At 49.4% G+C, this 16817-nt stretch overlaps 2 protein-coding genes and 1 long non-coding RNA gene across 9 annotated transcripts in view; 1 reads left to right on the top strand and 2 right to left on the bottom strand.

The window, feature by feature from the left end:
- The window catches only part of Casc3 (cancer susceptibility candidate 3), a 24000-nt gene extending 23483 nt beyond the window's left edge, over window positions 1–517 (bottom strand). Inside the window, exon 1 of the mRNA NM_138660.2 lies at window positions 234–517. Within this exon, the coding sequence (NP_619601.2) occupies window positions 234–461 (228 nt within the window). The 5' untranslated portion in view covers window positions 462–517. The remainder of the gene's footprint in view (window positions 1–233) is intronic.
- Window positions 236–12016, top strand: Gm12359 (predicted gene 12359). The gene is made up of 3 exons (NR_033551.1): window positions 236–649; window positions 8298–8359; window positions 11092–12016. It is a non-coding gene; the product is annotated as a predicted gene 12359 (long non-coding RNA).
- Msl1 (male specific lethal 1) lies at window positions 2463–16817 on the bottom strand. 7 transcript variants are annotated; one of them, XM_011249283.3, is made up of 9 exons: window positions 11573–12525; window positions 10962–11185; window positions 9943–10325; window positions 8010–8057; window positions 7479–7543; window positions 6355–6422; window positions 5899–6023; window positions 5406–5478; window positions 2463–4983 (listed from the first exon to the last, which is right to left on the bottom strand). In XM_011249283.3, the coding sequence occupies exons 1-9, from the start codon at window positions 11654–11656 to the stop codon at window positions 4893–4895; spliced, it is 1161 nt and encodes a 386-aa protein (XP_011247585.1). In that variant the 5' UTR covers window positions 11657–12525; the 3' UTR covers window positions 2463–4892. The 7 variants fall into 7 exon arrangements, 6 of the variants coding, with proteins under 6 accessions (XP_011247585.1, NP_082998.2, NP_001348860.1 ...); NM_028722.3 differs by lacking the exon at window positions 11573–12525 and adding an exon at window positions 13721–14809 and having other exon boundaries at window positions 2466–4983; NM_001361931.1 differs by lacking the exons at window positions 8010–8057; window positions 11573–12525 and adding an exon at window positions 13721–14809 and having other exon boundaries at window positions 2466–4983.

The following is a 16817-nucleotide window of genomic DNA, read 5'->3' as shown; positions in this document are numbered from 1 at the left end:
CAGAAGTCACATCGAGAATGGCGGTTCTCTACATCCCAGCCCCAGTTTCCGTGTAAACATTGCACGCCCTGAGCTCAGAAACCACCCAGTCCTCCTTCCCCGGGGCTCTGGGTGGATGCAGATTCGCAGCGGGACAACCTTTCTTTCCCTCTAAGAGGAGGCCCGGCATCTCACAGCATCTCCAGCCCGCCCCCTGCCGGGTCGCCGCCCTGGACCGCCCGCCGCTCACTCACACACTCAGACTCCTCGGCGCTCTTGGCGCCCCCGCTCTCCACCCGCCGCAGGTGAAGGCCCCCGCCGCGGCCGCCGCGCTGAGAAGGCAGCGAGCCACTGCCGCCGCCTCCGACGCTCCCGCTGCAGCTGCCGCCGCCCCGCGCCGGAGAGCCGCTGTCGGAACCCGAAGCCCCGGATTCCTCGTCCTCCGTGTCCTGGGAAGCGCGCTGCCGCCGCCGGTCCGCCATCTTACGGAGAACGGCCACCGCTGGTCAGCTCCTTACGCACCACGCCCGCCGCGGAGGCTGCCGGGAAGCTCGAGACTCCGGAGTCCCAGCGTGCTTCACGTCCAGGGAGGGCCGCCCTTCTTTCCGCGGGGCGGGGCCTGCACCCTGCGGCACGTTTTCTGGAGAGCGAGATGACGTCTGTCGGTGATGTAAGGAGGCGTGGCCTAGCGCTTTATTTCCCCACACCCCCACACCCCTAGCCCCGGCGGGCGGAGGGCGCCTGGGAGCGGGGCTATTGCATCCTCTTCGGGTTCTTAGCTCGGCCATCTTGGACTTTCCTTGGGGAGGGTTTCGAGCTCTTCTAGCTCCAGTGCGACGTTGGAGCAATTGCATGATTTTCGTTTTCCATTGCTCGCTTTCCCCTGAATTCTATACAGAACATTTTACTGTATTCCTTCGCATGGTTAAAAATCACGAGTCCAGGTGAAAAAGCCTTTAGTCCTGCGTCAGTTGCCAGCTCTTCACCTCAGTCTAAATTTAGGGGAAAGGAGAAACTGCAGTGGGGACAGAACTTAGTATTGCGGTGTTTCCTGGGTGTATTCAAAATCTCCTTTCTCCATGTGTCTTCCTAACCTAGTTATCTCATTTTGAGAACTGAAGGTTGGAAGGACACTAGTCTTACTATGCTTTTAAAACATCAGAGCTGGATCACCCTTGACTAGTTAAGAGGCTAGTTTTGGACCCTCTCTGCCCCTTCAATGTCTCGAGGTATTAGTTTCAAATCCTGGTGCATTGTTACTCTACAGAGAATGCTTTGGGTATGCATTTATCAGCAGTGAAAGAAAACTCAGCACAACTACCTTGCAGCAACATATAGTTTGTAAGCTAATTTATTACTGCATATTGTTAATATACATCAAATAGATGAGTTAAGAGGACTCTGAGCTGTTTTCATAAATAGCTAAAGGTCCCCACTGCTTACCAGATCTATAAACAGTATGAGACTCCAAGGAATCATGACTGTCTGCAGGGACTGATTCAACTGGTGACAGGTGGCCAAATGTATCATGGAGTTCAGCTCCAGAAACAACTGCCTGAACTCAAAATGGAGGATGCATGATTTAATAAGTGTGAAAGGCATAAGAATCTTATCCATCACAATCTAAAATGGTGCAGCAAGACTGCCAAGTTGAGTGTCTAAATAAGGACAAGGATAGCATGCCACTTTGTCCTTTAGTTGTTTGGTCGGAATCCAGCTTGGGATGTTTTTTTTCTTTTTTCTTTTTTTTTTTTTTTTTTAAGAAAATCTATGACCTCAAGCTAGCCTTTTCATCACTCGGGACCCACCAGCTTCAGCCTCCCCAGATGCAGGCTATGAGGGGACAATACCTGTAATCCTGCTCTGGATCCTACTTTCTTTTGTTTTTTGAGACAGGGTCTCATGGAAGCTAGGCTGATCTTGAACCTGGGGCTCTCCTGGCTGTGTGGGTGCTTGGGATAGCAGTCCTCCTGAGAAACAGTTGTGAGAAACGGTCAATGTTTAGCATGAATAGACAGATGGTCTGGGGTCCCACATGAGTCTTATTAGAGAAGTAAGGAGCTAAGAGATTGATCTTTCTATATCATTGTAGTCACAAAACAAGAGCCAGTGCTTTCAAGTTACAATGAGGGTTTTCAAGCATACAGAAGATGTGTGTAGGAAGACACTGTGGTCAAGCGGATCTGGACTTCATTTATCTGGACTGATATCCAGGGAAAATCATGTATCAAACACTGAGTAGGTGACCTATAAAGTCTTGCCTACAAGCTTTGTAATTTGCCATTTATGTGTAAGGAAGGGCTCAGGACAAAGGAACATACAGACACACGCTAGAGTCTGACACAATGGATGAGCCCCTGATTAGAAGGGCGGTGATGTATTTCTCTATTTCACTTGGGTTAATATGAAGATTCTTTCCCATTCTTTCATATATACAAGCAGATATAATGTTTCCCAACAAATCTAATAAAATGAGGCAAAAGTTCAAAAGTTAACGGCCACAATAGTTTATTTACAATTGAACTCTTTATAAGATATTTACAAGACAGCCGACTTTACACATCAGAAATGGTATCAAAAGTATGAATTACAGCACAGACAACGATATGAAACGGGCATAAAATAAAGCTGAGGTGGAGAGACAAGCAATTTCTCTTTTAATTTATTAACACTAGCTTAAACTTTGTTAAAGAAAGAATAAGGAACTATGTTTTCAGAGAAGTGCAGGGCCTCTCTTTCTGCTGAAGACTGAATCTCACAGTGTTGTACCCCACGGAGGGGAAGCAGGTGACTCCCCACGCTCCTCACTGTGCTCTCACCCCAGCCTCCTCAGCATCCCCAAACCAAAGGACATCTAGGAGAGGACATAACCAAATAGTAGGTCCTCAGGGAAAGGAGAACCAAAGCAATAGAATCCACTTCAGTCCTGCCAGATAGCACCTCATGGATTCCTCTCAGTCTAGCAAAAACAGGATCTGAGGACTCCTCTGTGTAGGGCAGAAACCTGGTGGTTAAATCTGTTAACCCATACCCAAATTAGGAATCTGACAAATCTCGTTGTCAAGAAGAAACTGAGAGGGATCAAGAAACGAAGTAAAGAGACAACTGATTGAGGTTATTATTTTTGAGGAGCATGTTATAAAGAAACAACACAGGTCAGAGTAGGAGCACTAAACAGTTGGCCTCATTAAAACAACAACAACAACAACAACAACAACAATCTGGCCCAATCTTTCTAGCTATATCCCCATCCCTAAGGTGTGAGATGAGAGCCCCTAGCGGAGAAGTCCCCTTTCTCTCTACATCCTCGCTGAGGTGGTTTATGGCAGCTTCTGTCACAGAGAGACCACGCTCCTAAGCAGATGGAGTTACAAGTGAAAACCCAGAGCCACACACACACACACACACACACACACACACACACACACACACACACACACACATACAAAGGAGAATTAAGAGCAGCAAGATCATCCAAGAACACTACATGGACTGCTGGAATAATTCCTTTCAAAGTCAAACCCAGGGAGCAAGATAACGTCTCAAAAAAGCTTTAGCAGTGGGAGGCCCCTGAGAACGTCTCTTCCCACAGTGGCAATGCCATTCTCGCATGCTCAGCAGATGGGCCAACCACACACCCTACATACCTTGGCTTCTCCTCTAAAAGTGCTAATAATTTGGGGCCATGTTCTCTTCAAGGATAAGAGCCCTACCCTTCTAGAGATTAGACCCCAACTTGTTTTTATACAATAGTCCTGAAGGCTAGTGAAAGGCAACTCCTATCCAGAAGCCCACAGGCCTCGGCTCCATTTCTCTTCCAGATAGTTAACAGGGATCTTACACTGAGACCAAAGTGGCCTGGGAGTGCTGTCCTGATTTTTTTTTCTTTTTTCTTTTTTTTTTTTTTTTTTCTTTTTTATCTTTTCAGTAACAAAACAAGGGCAGGAGATGGGAAACAAGATGGTTCGTGTATAAATCTATTTTCACTAAACGAATAAAGTTCATTAGGTACAACTGTTTGTTTCAAGCTGTAGACATCTGCCAGGCAGAGGAAGCATATCCTTCCATACCCTACCCCCGGCCCCACCCCAAATCTCTACCTCACCACCAAAAGTTTGGCTAATAGGATCAAGCCCCACTAAGGAATCCTTGAAAAGTGACATGACAGAGACATCTCTACAGACTCTGGCATGCCATCCCCAAATGAGAGCTCTATCGGTTTAGCACTGTTAACTAGTTGGAAACTTACACTCCCAATCTCTTTTCTAAACATCTTCTTTGTTGGGGGTGGGAAGGAACTTCAGTTACCCATCAACTAAGAAAGTGAACCAGCTGCACGTCTCCTCCCACATGCCACTGTCACAGAGCAGTTTAAAGAGAACAAACTTTCAGGTAAAACTCTGCAGTTTCCCCCTCTGAGGAATGTCTTGCTTCATTACTTCATGCTATTCCTCGGGCCCTAAAGTTCACGGTGAAACCTACTACACCCACACTATTCAGAAGGCGCACCAGGGAGGCACGGGGTCAGGGCAGGCACAGCTCCTACAGGAAGGGTTGCTCCATCTTAGACACGCTAATGAAGAGCCCTTTACCCCGTTAGGCAGGCAGGTGAGTTACAAGTGGCCCCTGGGACCCCCAAGTCTCCCCCTATAGGACGAGCTCAAGCTCATCTCCCCAAAATGGGAAAAGCCGCTCCAGTAACCCCTAATTCACAATCAGCCAACGCAAGAGCTTTCTTCTGTTTGTTTTGTGAAATCAGAGTAAAGAAAACAAAACTAATATAAAGGGAGGATGGAAAGGCATTACCAGTGAATGATAACAGACATGAGGGCACAGGTCACACATACAGGTCTCTGCTATTCTCTCGGAACAGCATGCTACAACTATCTGAAGACAGGCTACCGCCAGCACAGCTACTTCCTACAGGTCCGGTGAGGTGTGTGCTTCTTCTGGATCTCCAACCTGCAACGGCTTCGCTCATCCAACCAGGGTAGTTCAAAGTTCCTGGCAAAAAGAAAGACAGCAAAGTGACAAGGCTACTTCCAAGGCAGTAGTCAGCTGACACAGTCACCATCCAAATGGCAATGTCATCTACCTCAGATTAAAGAGCATTCCTAAAGCCGGGCGTGGTGGCGCACGCCTTTAATCCCAGCACTCGAGAGGCAGAGGCAGGCTGATTTCTGAGTTCGAGGCCAGCCTGGTCTACAAAGTGAGTTCCAGGACAGCCAGGGCTACACAGAGAAACCCTGTCTCGAAAAACCAAAAAGAGCATTCCTAATGAGATCTGACGCCTGGCTTCTAGCTTGTCATCAGACAATCATGGCTAGCCCTAAGTCACATGTGTCCCCATTCTATCTAGGCTTCCATGGAGCCTGAAAAGGAGGTACAAACTACCTGAAAAGAGAGGAACAATCTATTTTACTTACTGTGGAGCTAATTTTGGCAATGGCCGTCCAAATGCTACAACAGGCAAGAAGGGGGTAATCAGCAAACTTTCAACTATGGAAGAAAATCACATGGAGCCTTGTTAGCAAAGAGGTGAGAAATATCCAACCGCCACCGCTGCCACCACCACCACCTCCACAGCACAGCTCACCCGTCACAAGCAGCTGTGCTGTGGAGACTTGCACTCTTTTTCCCCCCTTGAAAAGTCTGCAATTGTAAATTTTTTATTTGCTTTATTTTATACGATTTTGTGTTTCTGTCCCTGTGTGTGGATTTGTACATGTGAATGTAGTGCCCTTTGAGGTCAGAAAAGGGCATCAGGTCCCCTGCAACTGGAATTCCATGCAGTTCTGAGCTGCCCAATGTGGGTGCTGGAAACCAAATTTTGGTCTGTCCAAGAACAGAAGTGCCCTTAATCCCTGAGCTACACTTCGTCAGCCCCAAAGTTTACAGTTTTAGATAGATACCACTTACCATCATCTGGCTCAGGGAAAAATGAGGTAACCTCAGGCTCAGATTCCTGAATTCCTTTCTTTTTATACATTCTGAGCTGCAGTCGCTGTAAAATTCTTTGTTCCCTGATCCTCTGAATATCCCATCTGGGAAAAACCAGACAAACACAAACAAACAAACCAAGCATTACTACTCACCTAAAAGCTGTCCTACAAAGGCAGTTCCCACTCTCCAGAGTCTAGAAGGTCCTTGACCGGGTAAAGGGAACTGACTACCAGGCTGAGGAAGCAGCACTCTGCATTATATGCTGGTGTTCCAAAGAAAGTAGTACTGAGGGAGGGCATCCACAAAAAGGCCAACATGTGTGCCTGTAAGGACAACCGCCCTGGCTAACTGTGACACTAGTGCCTGGCCCAGGACTCTCCCAGTCACAGTCCTAAGGCTCACATGCTCCTGGGATGGGGGTCTTGGTCTTACCGTTTTCTCCTCTTCTCGTCTAGCTCCAGTTTTGCATGCCTCTTTGAAAATACACTGTCATCCAGGTTCTGGAAGAGGAACAATAGGGACAAGCAACCTATGAGCATGCTGGAGTAACAGTTTTCAGGAACACGAAATCATTCACCTCAGGTTCTAAAAATATCCAGGTCTATAAATACCACACACACCTCTGAGTAAAAGAATCAATAAGATACACTTCTGTCCTTACCCTATCCTTCCCGGCATCCCAAGCTTCAAAATGAATTTTCCTAACTTTTCAGGGTAAACATGTCAAACATCTCTGAGAGGACTATAAATCTCCCCATTTATACTTTGTAAGAATCTGAGTTCAAAATACCAATTTGTTTTTCAATAAGCAAGTAAGTTTGGAACATAGGATTGTGTTGCTGAGTGGCAGCATGGAGTCCCTTAGCTTGGAACACCTCCCCCACAACACTGATTAGTGACCTGACTATTCCAAACCAGGCTTTTCTCATCCATAAGATGAAAGATATAGACCCAATAACCCCAAGTTCCTTTCTTGTCTTAAGAGTTCTTTATAGGGGCTGGTGAGATGGCTTAGTGGGTAAGAGCACTGACTGCTCTTTAGAAGGTGCTGAGTTCAATTCCCAGCAACCACATGGCTCCCAACCACCCGTAATGAGATCTGACGCCCTCTTCTGGTGTGTCTGAAGTCAGCTACAGTATACTTATGTATAGTAATAAATCTTTGGGCCAGAGCGAGCAGGGCCGACCATAGCGAGCAGGGGTCCTAAAATTCAATTCCCAACAACCACATGAAGGCTCACAACCAACTGTACAGCTACAGTATACTCATATACATAAAGTAGATAAATAAATCTTAAAAAAAGAGAGAGTTCTTTTTAATCCATCCACAGCTATTAGAAATATTCAAGCAAGCCTCTCCCCCCATGCCCCACGCCCACCCCATGGTCTTTGAGACAAGATCTCCCTATGATACCTACAGAACCCTCCACATCTTCAATCTGAGTCATTCCTTGCCTCAGCCCCTGAGTAGCTGGGACTCTAGGTGCTAACAATGGCCAGTTGTACATCCCCATATTCTACTGTTTCCAATCCCCTTAACAGCTCTGGGTACTCACCTCCAAAATGTCTGAAGGATTTGGGTCCCTTAGAGGCTCTACTGAGTGGTCCCTCCAAGAAGGAACTGAAAAAATAAAGAAAAAGAAGAAGAAAAAGAGGAGGGTGGAACCACCCTTAAATCCAAAGTCATACAACTGTCCAACTATCCACAAGGACAAGAGGTCTCTCCCCAGATAAGACAGTTATTATGTGATAGGAATCCATACTACGGCCTCCCTCAAGGCCATAGTCAGTCAGTCAGTGTCCTCACTATGGTATACAAGAACCTAAAGTGCCATTGCAGTCTGCCAAACTCAGGGTCACCAAAAAAAAAAACCCTAAGCCAACACCTGACAATCCACATAATGGATGCTCCTAACGTTCCTGAAAAACAACTGGGATGTGTGGTTGTGTTGATGCCTACAGTAGTGTTATCAAACGCCAAGGACTCTCACTGTTCCACATCCAACAGATGAGAACGCAGCTCCCAACCAGCCACCATCCCACCAAACCCCACCCCAGGCCCAGCCAGCAATTCCTAATCTACTCACCAGCCAAGACTGAAGTTTCTCCTGCAACACTTGATGGCATCAGACACCCTAAATAATGTAGGAAAGAAGAATCATCTCAGTGTAAAAAGAAAAAAAGCCCACACCCAAAATGGAAGAAAGGATCCTCTCTGATGCGCTCGCTAGGAAGCCATTTTGCTTTCTGAGTTGTTCTTTTGAGAATTTCTCTCTGGGGAAGGGGAAGAGGGAACAACAGACAAAAGAAAAGAAAATAAGCCCACCACTTTTTTTTTTTTTACACTGAGACGACTTCTTTTCTTCATTATTTAGGGTGGTTTCCCTGCAACAGTTGATGGCCAAGGATATCAAACCTTAAACTCAGAACATGGCAGGTGAGTAAAAGTTGACCTATTTTTCAAATAAATAGATCAGTGTTCTTAGCACTTACAGATGTAGTCTTCTTACCCAGTCTCCTCCTCCCTCCCTCCAAACTACCTGGCTGCTCCAGCCTGAACAACATGCACAAAGACTTTGGCTTCCTTAGAATAAGTCATTGAGACTTCCTCTTGAGATAGGAGCATCAATAACAGAAGGACTCACACACTTGTGCAGAACTCAGGCTCCTCAAGAGACTGGGATCCCCCCAGTCACACCCCCTCATAGTGTTATGCCCACAATCTCAGACGTGTTTGGAACTTGCTCTACTAGAGTAGACAGGGTTTTCAAAAACAGCCAGTCACAAAGAATAACTCCAGACCAAGCCATTTCCTAATTCCGGATGGGAAGTTGCTTCATGGTTTCTCCTAAATTGTTACACAGCATTGCTATAGCAGCAAAAATTAACTATTAAAATGAACCTGTTCAACTGACTGAAACAACACTGAGTATCTAAATCTAGGTCAGGACCCTGCTCTGTCTTGCGTCCTCAGTGTGAGGCCTAATAAAGGTTAGATCGGTTCTCCATCGTCCCCACTGGGATTTGCCACAACATGCAGACAAAGCCTGGAGAATGCTCACATCTCAGTGAGGGATTCCCATCCCCATCCCTGCTGGAGGAAGGCACAGGAGTAGAAACTTAGGTCTAAGGATCTAGCTAAGAAAGCTTTCCCCACCATTACCCAAGAGTACCCACAATGACTGTCACAGACTAATATTACACACTTGAAGACACATTATAGTTACTGGTTCAAATGGAAGATGGGGATCATCTCTGTGGAAGCCATTAAGAAATAAACAAGAATAAAGACCAAGTCCCCACACCCCACACCCTCCCCAAGCAGCTCAGATATCCCAAGATAGTCCTTATTGTTTGAAAAATAGTTTGTAGACCATTTTATTTAAATATATGAACAACCAATGGGCTACTGCAATCCAAGTGAACTCTCCACATCTTAGAACCTTGTGAAGTGCAGTAAAGGAAGACTGTCGGTCTTTGGCAGATTCCTCCTGCCCCCAGCCCGGGACAGAGAGATACAGATAAATGTTTATGTAGTTAGAGAGCGGAGGCCCAGGTGAAACTCCCCACCCCAAGCTGGCTCCCCAACCAAAAATTACCATTGGCCCCTGAGAACACCCAAAGACCACCCTCCCAGGTTTCACACAATATCAATTGCAGGAACAGTCGTGCACGGCAAAGTGTAAGTTCTATGCATTTCACAGCACAGAAAACCCTTCTTTCAGAGGGCATGCAAGTTGCCGGAGATTACACCCCCCAAGTCTGGTGCTCTTGTGATGAGCAACTTACTGGCAAACACATCTCCCAGTGTTGTGAGCAGACACATACATTGAGCACATTTTGCTGTAATTCCATCTATTTGCAATGCCTGCACAGTGTCTGTCTCTGGCTGTTAACTTACTCATTCTTGACAGAACTCTGCTTTATTGATTGCACTTTTTAAAAAATGCCAAAGGCCTTTCACACGTGTTAGCGTGACCGCCACCACTAGGTAAAGAGCAAGTGTTCTCTATGCCTTACTTGCTACAGTCTCCTCCTTCTTTGGAGAGGATTCCCGTAATGGTAACGGTGATGGGGGAGGCTGGTGCCAACGACACAAATACATTTCTGTGGTGGAAAGGTACGGCAAATCTTCCATCTCACTTGAGAAGGCTTTCTCCTTGGGGTGGGTGCTGGGTCCCTTTTGGGGAGTCGAGAGTCTTGGTGGGGTATCCACTGAAGACCGGGGCTTTTCTGGGGTTTCTTGGCTCCTCAATTCACGTTTACAAACAGTTTCTGATATGGAACCACAGGGTTCCTCTTTAATGGGAGAGTGCTTAGGAGTTTTTGTTTTGACTTTTGAAAATTCAGGAGCCAGCTTTTTAACAGGAGTCTTTCTTTCTGTATTTCCAAATGGGGTTTTCCTATTAGGTAGGAAAAAAAATGTTATAAAAATTAATTGATTTCAGGGCCAGGCAGTGGTGGCACACGCCTTTAATCCCAGCACTAGGGAGGCAGAGCCAGGCAGATTTCTGAGTTCGAGGCCAGCCTGGTCTACAGAGAAACCCGGTCTCGAAAAACAAAACAAAAACAAAAAATTAATTGATTTCAAATAAAATTTGATTTGAATATATTTGAGGGCAAGAGAGGTATCCAGGTACCTAAATATCTACTGTTCGTTTGGAAGCCATGGGCAGCAAGGGTCAGGCTTCAAAGTATACAGAGCAGGCCTCTGGGGAGTGAGCTGGCACCCGAGTACTTAGTACTGTGACCAAGAAAATGGTTCAAGACCATTTCTCAACACAGAAACCTGGAAGCTTTTTGTTTGTAAAAAACAGGTTCCCTACTGCCAGGCTGACCTTGAACTCACAACAGATCTCTTGCCTTAGCATCCTAAGTGCTGTGATTACAGGGGTAAGCCACCATGCCCCTAGAATAACAGACTTCTCAATTCAGGGTATGGTTGCTATAATGCCAATCCACGAACCCCAAGCTCATATTCCATCACCATTAGCAGCTCCTCATCGTTTTTCAGTAACAGAATAAAGTGACCAGCACACCTTTTGTGTCCCTTTCCACTCCGGCCACATGAGAAAGGCTTGGAAGGCAGAGCCTGGGAGGTCTCGCAAAGCTCCGGCTGGCGCTCCAATTTAATTTTCTCAGACAACTCTGCTTCCTCTCTCTCTTCAGGTTCATAGCCCTGGAGCAGCTTGTGCCTTTCCTTCTCGTTATCCCTCTTCACCAGCTGCATCCGCCTTTCCATACGTTCAATCCGAGCAAGGAGCTGGAGGGAAGTGACAAGGTACAGACTTACACACCAAAGTTAAACGCCGGTACTTAGCCCCATTTAGGAATCAGCGATCTTCTGCGTGCCGCTATGGTCCCTACCAATTCAACTTTTACTCTGAACTGGCAGGCACGAATCTGAATAGCTTCCCTTAAACCCAATGAAGGCAAAAGACAACTAATTGTAATTGTAGGAGTTGGTCTGGATGGCAAGAAGCTAGGGCAGCCTGAAGCTCTTCCTTCTGAAGGAGGCCCTTCCCACTGGGCAGCCTGAAGCTCTTCCTTCTGAAGGGAGGCCCTTCCCACTGGGCAGGAGCGGAGTGCCTTTTAATGGCAAGGCCTCTGCCACTTGGCTCCAAGTCTTCTGGGACCCCCTCAATTTAACCTTGTTTCTGTTCGTGGTCGTCGTCTGTGCTGCTAGGGATGGAATCAGGGCCTCCTGACCGTGCCTGGCAAACACTCTAAGCATCAGCACCACTGAGCTACATTCTCAGCCCTGTGTTCTTTTAAGGTGTCCTACGGTTGTCCAAATTCTATCTGCTCTATGTTCACTCCAAAACTCTAGACACAGTGGAATGTTTAAACAGCACAATGCAGAAGAATCAAGGGCTCACAGAGCGTCCCTAGGGATAGCAGTACCACATCAAAATGTTATGATTGCGTATTTGAGGGAGTAATTCTAAAACATACTACACTGAAAAGAATTATAATCGACGCCAGTAATATAATCCCAACACACATGACATATATAGATTCTGCTTTGTGTTGGAGATAACGGGAAAATATTATCTAAATATTTATCAAAATTACATTCTAATTAAAGAGAACCACAAAAATCAAACAAAATGGAAGTCTATTGTCATCAGAAACTTGGTATTAACTCAGTTTTGACAAAAAGGTGACTGTGCTGCTTATAGCACAAGACAAGAGTTTTGCCTTGGTTAGTGAGTGACGTCACTGCTGCTCTCTTACTGCCATGGCATTGACTTCAGCAGAGGCCAAACAATGACTAGAATAAGAGCAGGCCTAAGCAGGGCTAAGACTGTAGTACATGACAGAAGCCGTGAATGCCAAGCTCAGACCAATGCCTTAGCATTAACTCACCCCACTTTTTCCTACCTTGAAAAGCCTATGAAGGAGGCCAAAGAAGGCATCACCTCAAGAACTCAGCACAACCCTCCAGCTGCAGTAGTGTCCCCCCGCCCCCTGCCAGCCACTCGTGTCACCTGTGTTCTGATTCACAGCCTTAGCATTACTTAGCCATGTTTCGTGGGTGACATAGTCTTCATTTCTTCTCCTTTACTGATCCTTCTCTTCCCACCCCCTTCCCATGAAAGGAAGGATATGTTGTGTTTTTACGGCAGGGCCATCACACCGTAGACTGCAGTACAGTGCTGAGCAGTGCCACTCCATGCTGAGTTACTTCCACAAAGCAACACTGAGGTATTTCAACAAGACCTGCCCCAGCTCCTGTTCCACCTTGCAGAAGGCACTCTCCAATCAAACAGAGGCCTGATGGCGACTTATTTAGGAAGCAAACAAAATGAACAGCTCTTCTGCTCCCATGCTCAGCCTGTGGTGCGTGAAGCCCCAGAGTAAGAGGAGCCAGGAGGGAGGGAGGGGGGAGCAGGGCCTGAGCGCACTGTAGAAGCCATGTTTATTTTTAGGCGTCTAAAAGGTATGTTACCACTGTAGCACCCACCACCCCAGCGGCCCTGAGGTGTGAGGGAGTGTGCTTAACATGTGTGCCCAAGGCTGCTGCTCATGCAAGCAAGCCTATGGAGTCATGCTTTCCAGGAGTACAAAGAAATAACCAACAACTTTTCTAATACCTCAAGATTCAAAAACAGGTCTGGGAGGTGGAAGGGTTTACAGAATACATCGAATAAGCTTATGTCTCAAAATCTGCCAGCTTAGTCAAGGGACGTGGTCAGCGGGTAGTGTTTTATAACTCAGATTTTCTACTAGAAACTCTCTGAAATCAAAGGCAGTGATTCTCATTTAGGAGAGCTAAAACAGGATTCCACGTACACCATCTTTACCCTCTACCGACCAAAAGACCTATGACAACCCTCCTGTCTAAAGATGCAACAGCGGTGGTTACGGCAACAGCTGTTATAGCCTCCTCTCCAATGCACAGCTAAGGCAACAGCGCTTGAATACAACCCCTGCCATACAGCCACATCTGCACCCCACCCTATCATTTTTAACCCCTCGTAAATCAGGTCTTTCCCACTCTAAACGTCTTTCCCACAAGTGTGGGGCTGTCGTTTTAAATTAACCCTTTGGCAACCGAAGCCTCCCATAACACCCCCCACCACACACACACAGGTTGCCCTTTAACCCTTCCTTCCGACCCAACGTGTCAGTGATGCCAGGCTCCTAACGACCCAACATCTAAGGCACTCTTTAGCTGGTGGCCAACTTCCTCTAACCCTAACCGAGCGGGGACCTCTGCCTCCTACAGCCCCCTTCCCCCGAGCATGCGCAGAGCTCGCTCTCCATCCCTAATGCAGATTAACCCCTCCCGTACCGTATCTCTCTCGGACTTCAGCTCCTCTATCTCCTTCTCCTTGGCCTGCAACTGCTGCTGCTGCTGTTCGATGAGGTCCAATTGCAGCAGAAGGATCTGTTTGAGGCAGGCGGCCTGACTGGAGGCTCCCGAGCCGCCGCCACCCCCGAGAGGGCTCTTCCTTATACTCTTCCATCTGCCCTCACTGGCCGCCAGGGTCCCAGCAGTGGCGGTGGGCGCGAGGGGTGGTGGCCCGGGCAGAGGTAGTGGTGGGGGTCCCGCCGGGTCCGAGGCGGTGGCAGCTGGGGGAGCCGCCCCACCCTTGTCCCCAGCCCAGGGCGTAGGCTCTTTGGCCGCCGCCACCACGATAGAGCCCGTCTGAATGGGCAGCACCGCCTGATACTTGGGCCGGGGGCTGCAGCCAGCGCCGGCTGCGACTGGCTCCCCGCCGATGCCGGCTTGTTTAGTAGCTGGGGGCGGACAGGGCAAGGGCACCGAACCGCCCCAGCTCTCTTCCTGCTGCCCGGGGGCCGCCCCGGCTGGGAGTAACAAGCCCCGGCCCTTGCCGCCGCCGCAGCCGGCTGGAGAGGGCGAGGGGCTCCCGCCCTGGGAAGAGGCCAGCGGGGGCCCCGGCTCCTTGAGCTTACGATGCCGGGGGAGGAAATGGGCTTCGGCCGCCCCGGACTCGTCCTCGGGCCCGCCCAGCGCCGCAGCCCGCTCGTAGTCCAGTCGCTGCTCGGGGTTGCCGCCGGCAGGGGCCGCGGCCGCCTTGAACACTGCGGATCTCATGGTCATAGTGGTCCGGAGCAGCGCGGGGGACCGAGACGGAGGAGGGGGTGGGGAAGGGGCGAGGTGCGGGGGGTCGAGGACGGAGGAGGGGGAGGGGAGTTTGGCGGGCTCGGCTCAGCAGAGCAGCCGCAGGCCTCCGCTAACGCGGCTTCTCCGAGGCCCGGGCGCCATCCCGCCGGCGAGCGGAGAAGTGGAGGCCGCAGCTGAGGCCCGCCGCCGACCCATGGTGGCCTCGCCGCCGCCTCTGCTGCCGCCACCGTCGCCTTCGCCGCAGAGGCAGGAGCTCGCACCCAGCCGCCCCCGAGCTCATCCCCGGAGCTCGCTTCGGCCCCCCCTGCCCGGCCGGGCCCGCCTCGTCTCCCCACCCCGCACCCCCCCTTCCCCGCCCCGGCCCCCCGCCCCGGAGCTCGCCTCAGCCGCCCCGAGCCTCCATTTCCCCCCCCTTGCTCCTCCTCGGGAGGGGGTGGGAGGGACGGGTCCGCCCAGAGCCCTCCTACTCCGGGAGGGGGGGTCTGCCGCCTCCCCCGGGGGTTCTCCGCGCCGCCGGGTCCCCCTCCCCCACAGTCACCCCCGACTCCTCGGCGTTTCCCTTTAAAAAAAACGGAGCCGCCGCAGCCGCCGCCACCGCCGACCGGAGCGCGCATGCGCCGAGAGGGCAGCGGGCGGGAGCGAACCGGGAGCGGAGAGGAGGGAGGCGGGTAGCGCTATTGTGAAAGGGGCCGCGGCTACCGCTGCCGCCGCGAGGGGGAGGGGACCGAGGCGCGGGGGCCCACGAGGGGAGGTCGGGGACGAGGGCGAGGACGCAGGAGCGGGCGAAGGTGGGCTGCCGAGGCAGGGGCGGGCTGGGGAGGGAAGAAGGGCGAGGGCGGCCGCTGGTGGTTGGGGAATGCGGAGGATCCCCGGCAAAACCAAGTGCGAGAGAATGGGGTTGGGGAGGAAGGAAGGAGGTAGATGCTCCCGCCCCTCGCGGACGCCTACCGACCGCTCTGCTGAGCCGGCCTTCGTCGGATAGCCCTTCCCTGGCGACCTGGCTACGCGCCTGGCCCACACCGGAGCCCCGCGCGCCTTCGGGACCGGCCCCGACCCAGGCTCCCTTGGAGCCTGCGGCTGTTTCATGGAGTAGAAGTCAAGCTTCCACCCTCTAGGCTCCCTGGCGGTCCCACATGGGTTGGGGAAAGAAGTGAAGTTCTTTGTCTCTAAGGGATCCAGCACAGAAATGGAGGGACCTCTGGTTCCCAGAAGCAGCAAAATCCATGATGTCTGCTGCCCAGGGAGTTGTAAGCACAACCTTGGGGTGAAGTACTGCCAACTACCGACAGTTGTTTCCCAAGCAGCCATGTCTCCAGCCTTCTTAAGCTGTAGCTACTCCTAGCATCTTCTGGAAAAAGATTCAAGAAATCTATGGAGAGATGTATGCCGGTGTTAGGACTAAGTGTTCTTTAGGGCCTTCTATTGGAGCACTTCCCAATTCTCCAGGTTCATAGTGTCTGTGTGCCTTAATTTTCCAAGCAACTTTAGCCACTAAGTCCTCATAGTTCCCTATGGAAAAAACATGTACATAGTTGTAAATTAATTGGTTGCTTATCTGTCTGAAGTGCACTTCTAAAATTTTTTTATAGGAGATAGGTATAGTGGTCTACACCTTTAACCCCAGCCCTTGTGAGGCAAAGACAGGAGAATGTGTGAGTTCGGGGCCATCTTGGTTCACATAGCAAGTTCCAGGACAGGGCTACATATACCTTGTCTAAATAAATAAATAAATGTCTCAATGCGAGCAAGCAGATCTTGTCTCTATAAATAAATAAACGATAAGTTGTACAGAGAAAACAAGGACACCTGGTTCAATGCGAAATTTAGTTAGAAACTGCTTCTGCTTTGTGGGCTCTAAGCATGAAACACTGAAAAACTTCATGGGTATGAAAGTCCTGAGTCCCCGTCCTCTTTCCATCAGGTGGGCCTCAGAACTGCACAGGAAGGCAGTAGAAGGAAGGGCAGGATTAGAAAGAAGTTTGTAGAATGTGGTCTTTTTCAGTGTGAAGACTACCACCTCACTATCCTGATAACCTCCCAGATTTGTGGCTTGTTGGACCCTTACTCCAAAATCCTATCTCCAACTCCCTAGAATATGGCCAACTGGATGTCTGATATGCACTTCAGACTCAAGCTTTCGACTCTGCACCTAAATCCTGTTTCCAGTTAAGTCAGTCCATCTTACTTTAAAAATCCAAGCTAGTACATTTTACATCTTCGCCACAACTCTACCTTGATGTAAGCTGCCACCTCTGCTTTTCTGTTTATTGTTTTAATTATGAAATGCTTGTGATTTGTC

The sequence above is a fragment of the Mus musculus genome, chromosome 11 (genome assembly GCF_000001635.26).
Source record: "Mus musculus strain C57BL/6J chromosome 11, GRCm38.p6 C57BL/6J".
NCBI lineage: Eukaryota > Metazoa > Chordata > Mammalia > Rodentia > Muridae > Mus > Mus musculus.
This window is presented reverse-complemented; position numbering and strand designations above follow the sequence as displayed.

What these genes read in the sequence shown, in the direction of transcription:
- Msl1 (NM_028722.3), bottom strand. Translation starts at nt 14,494, where the DNA reads ATGACCATGAGATCCGCAGTGTTCAAGGCGGCCGCGGCCCCTGCCGGC. An exon ending in TGAAGTCCGAGAGAGATACG is followed by an intron (nt 11,186 to 13,720) that starts GTACGGGAGGGG and finishes ACTTCCCTCCAG; the next exon opens with CTCCTTGCTCGGATTGAACG. An exon ending in TTGCCAAAATTAGCTCCACA is followed by an intron (nt 4,984 to 5,405) that starts GTAAGTAAAATA and finishes TCTTTTTGCCAG; the next exon opens with GAACTTTGAACTACCCTGGT.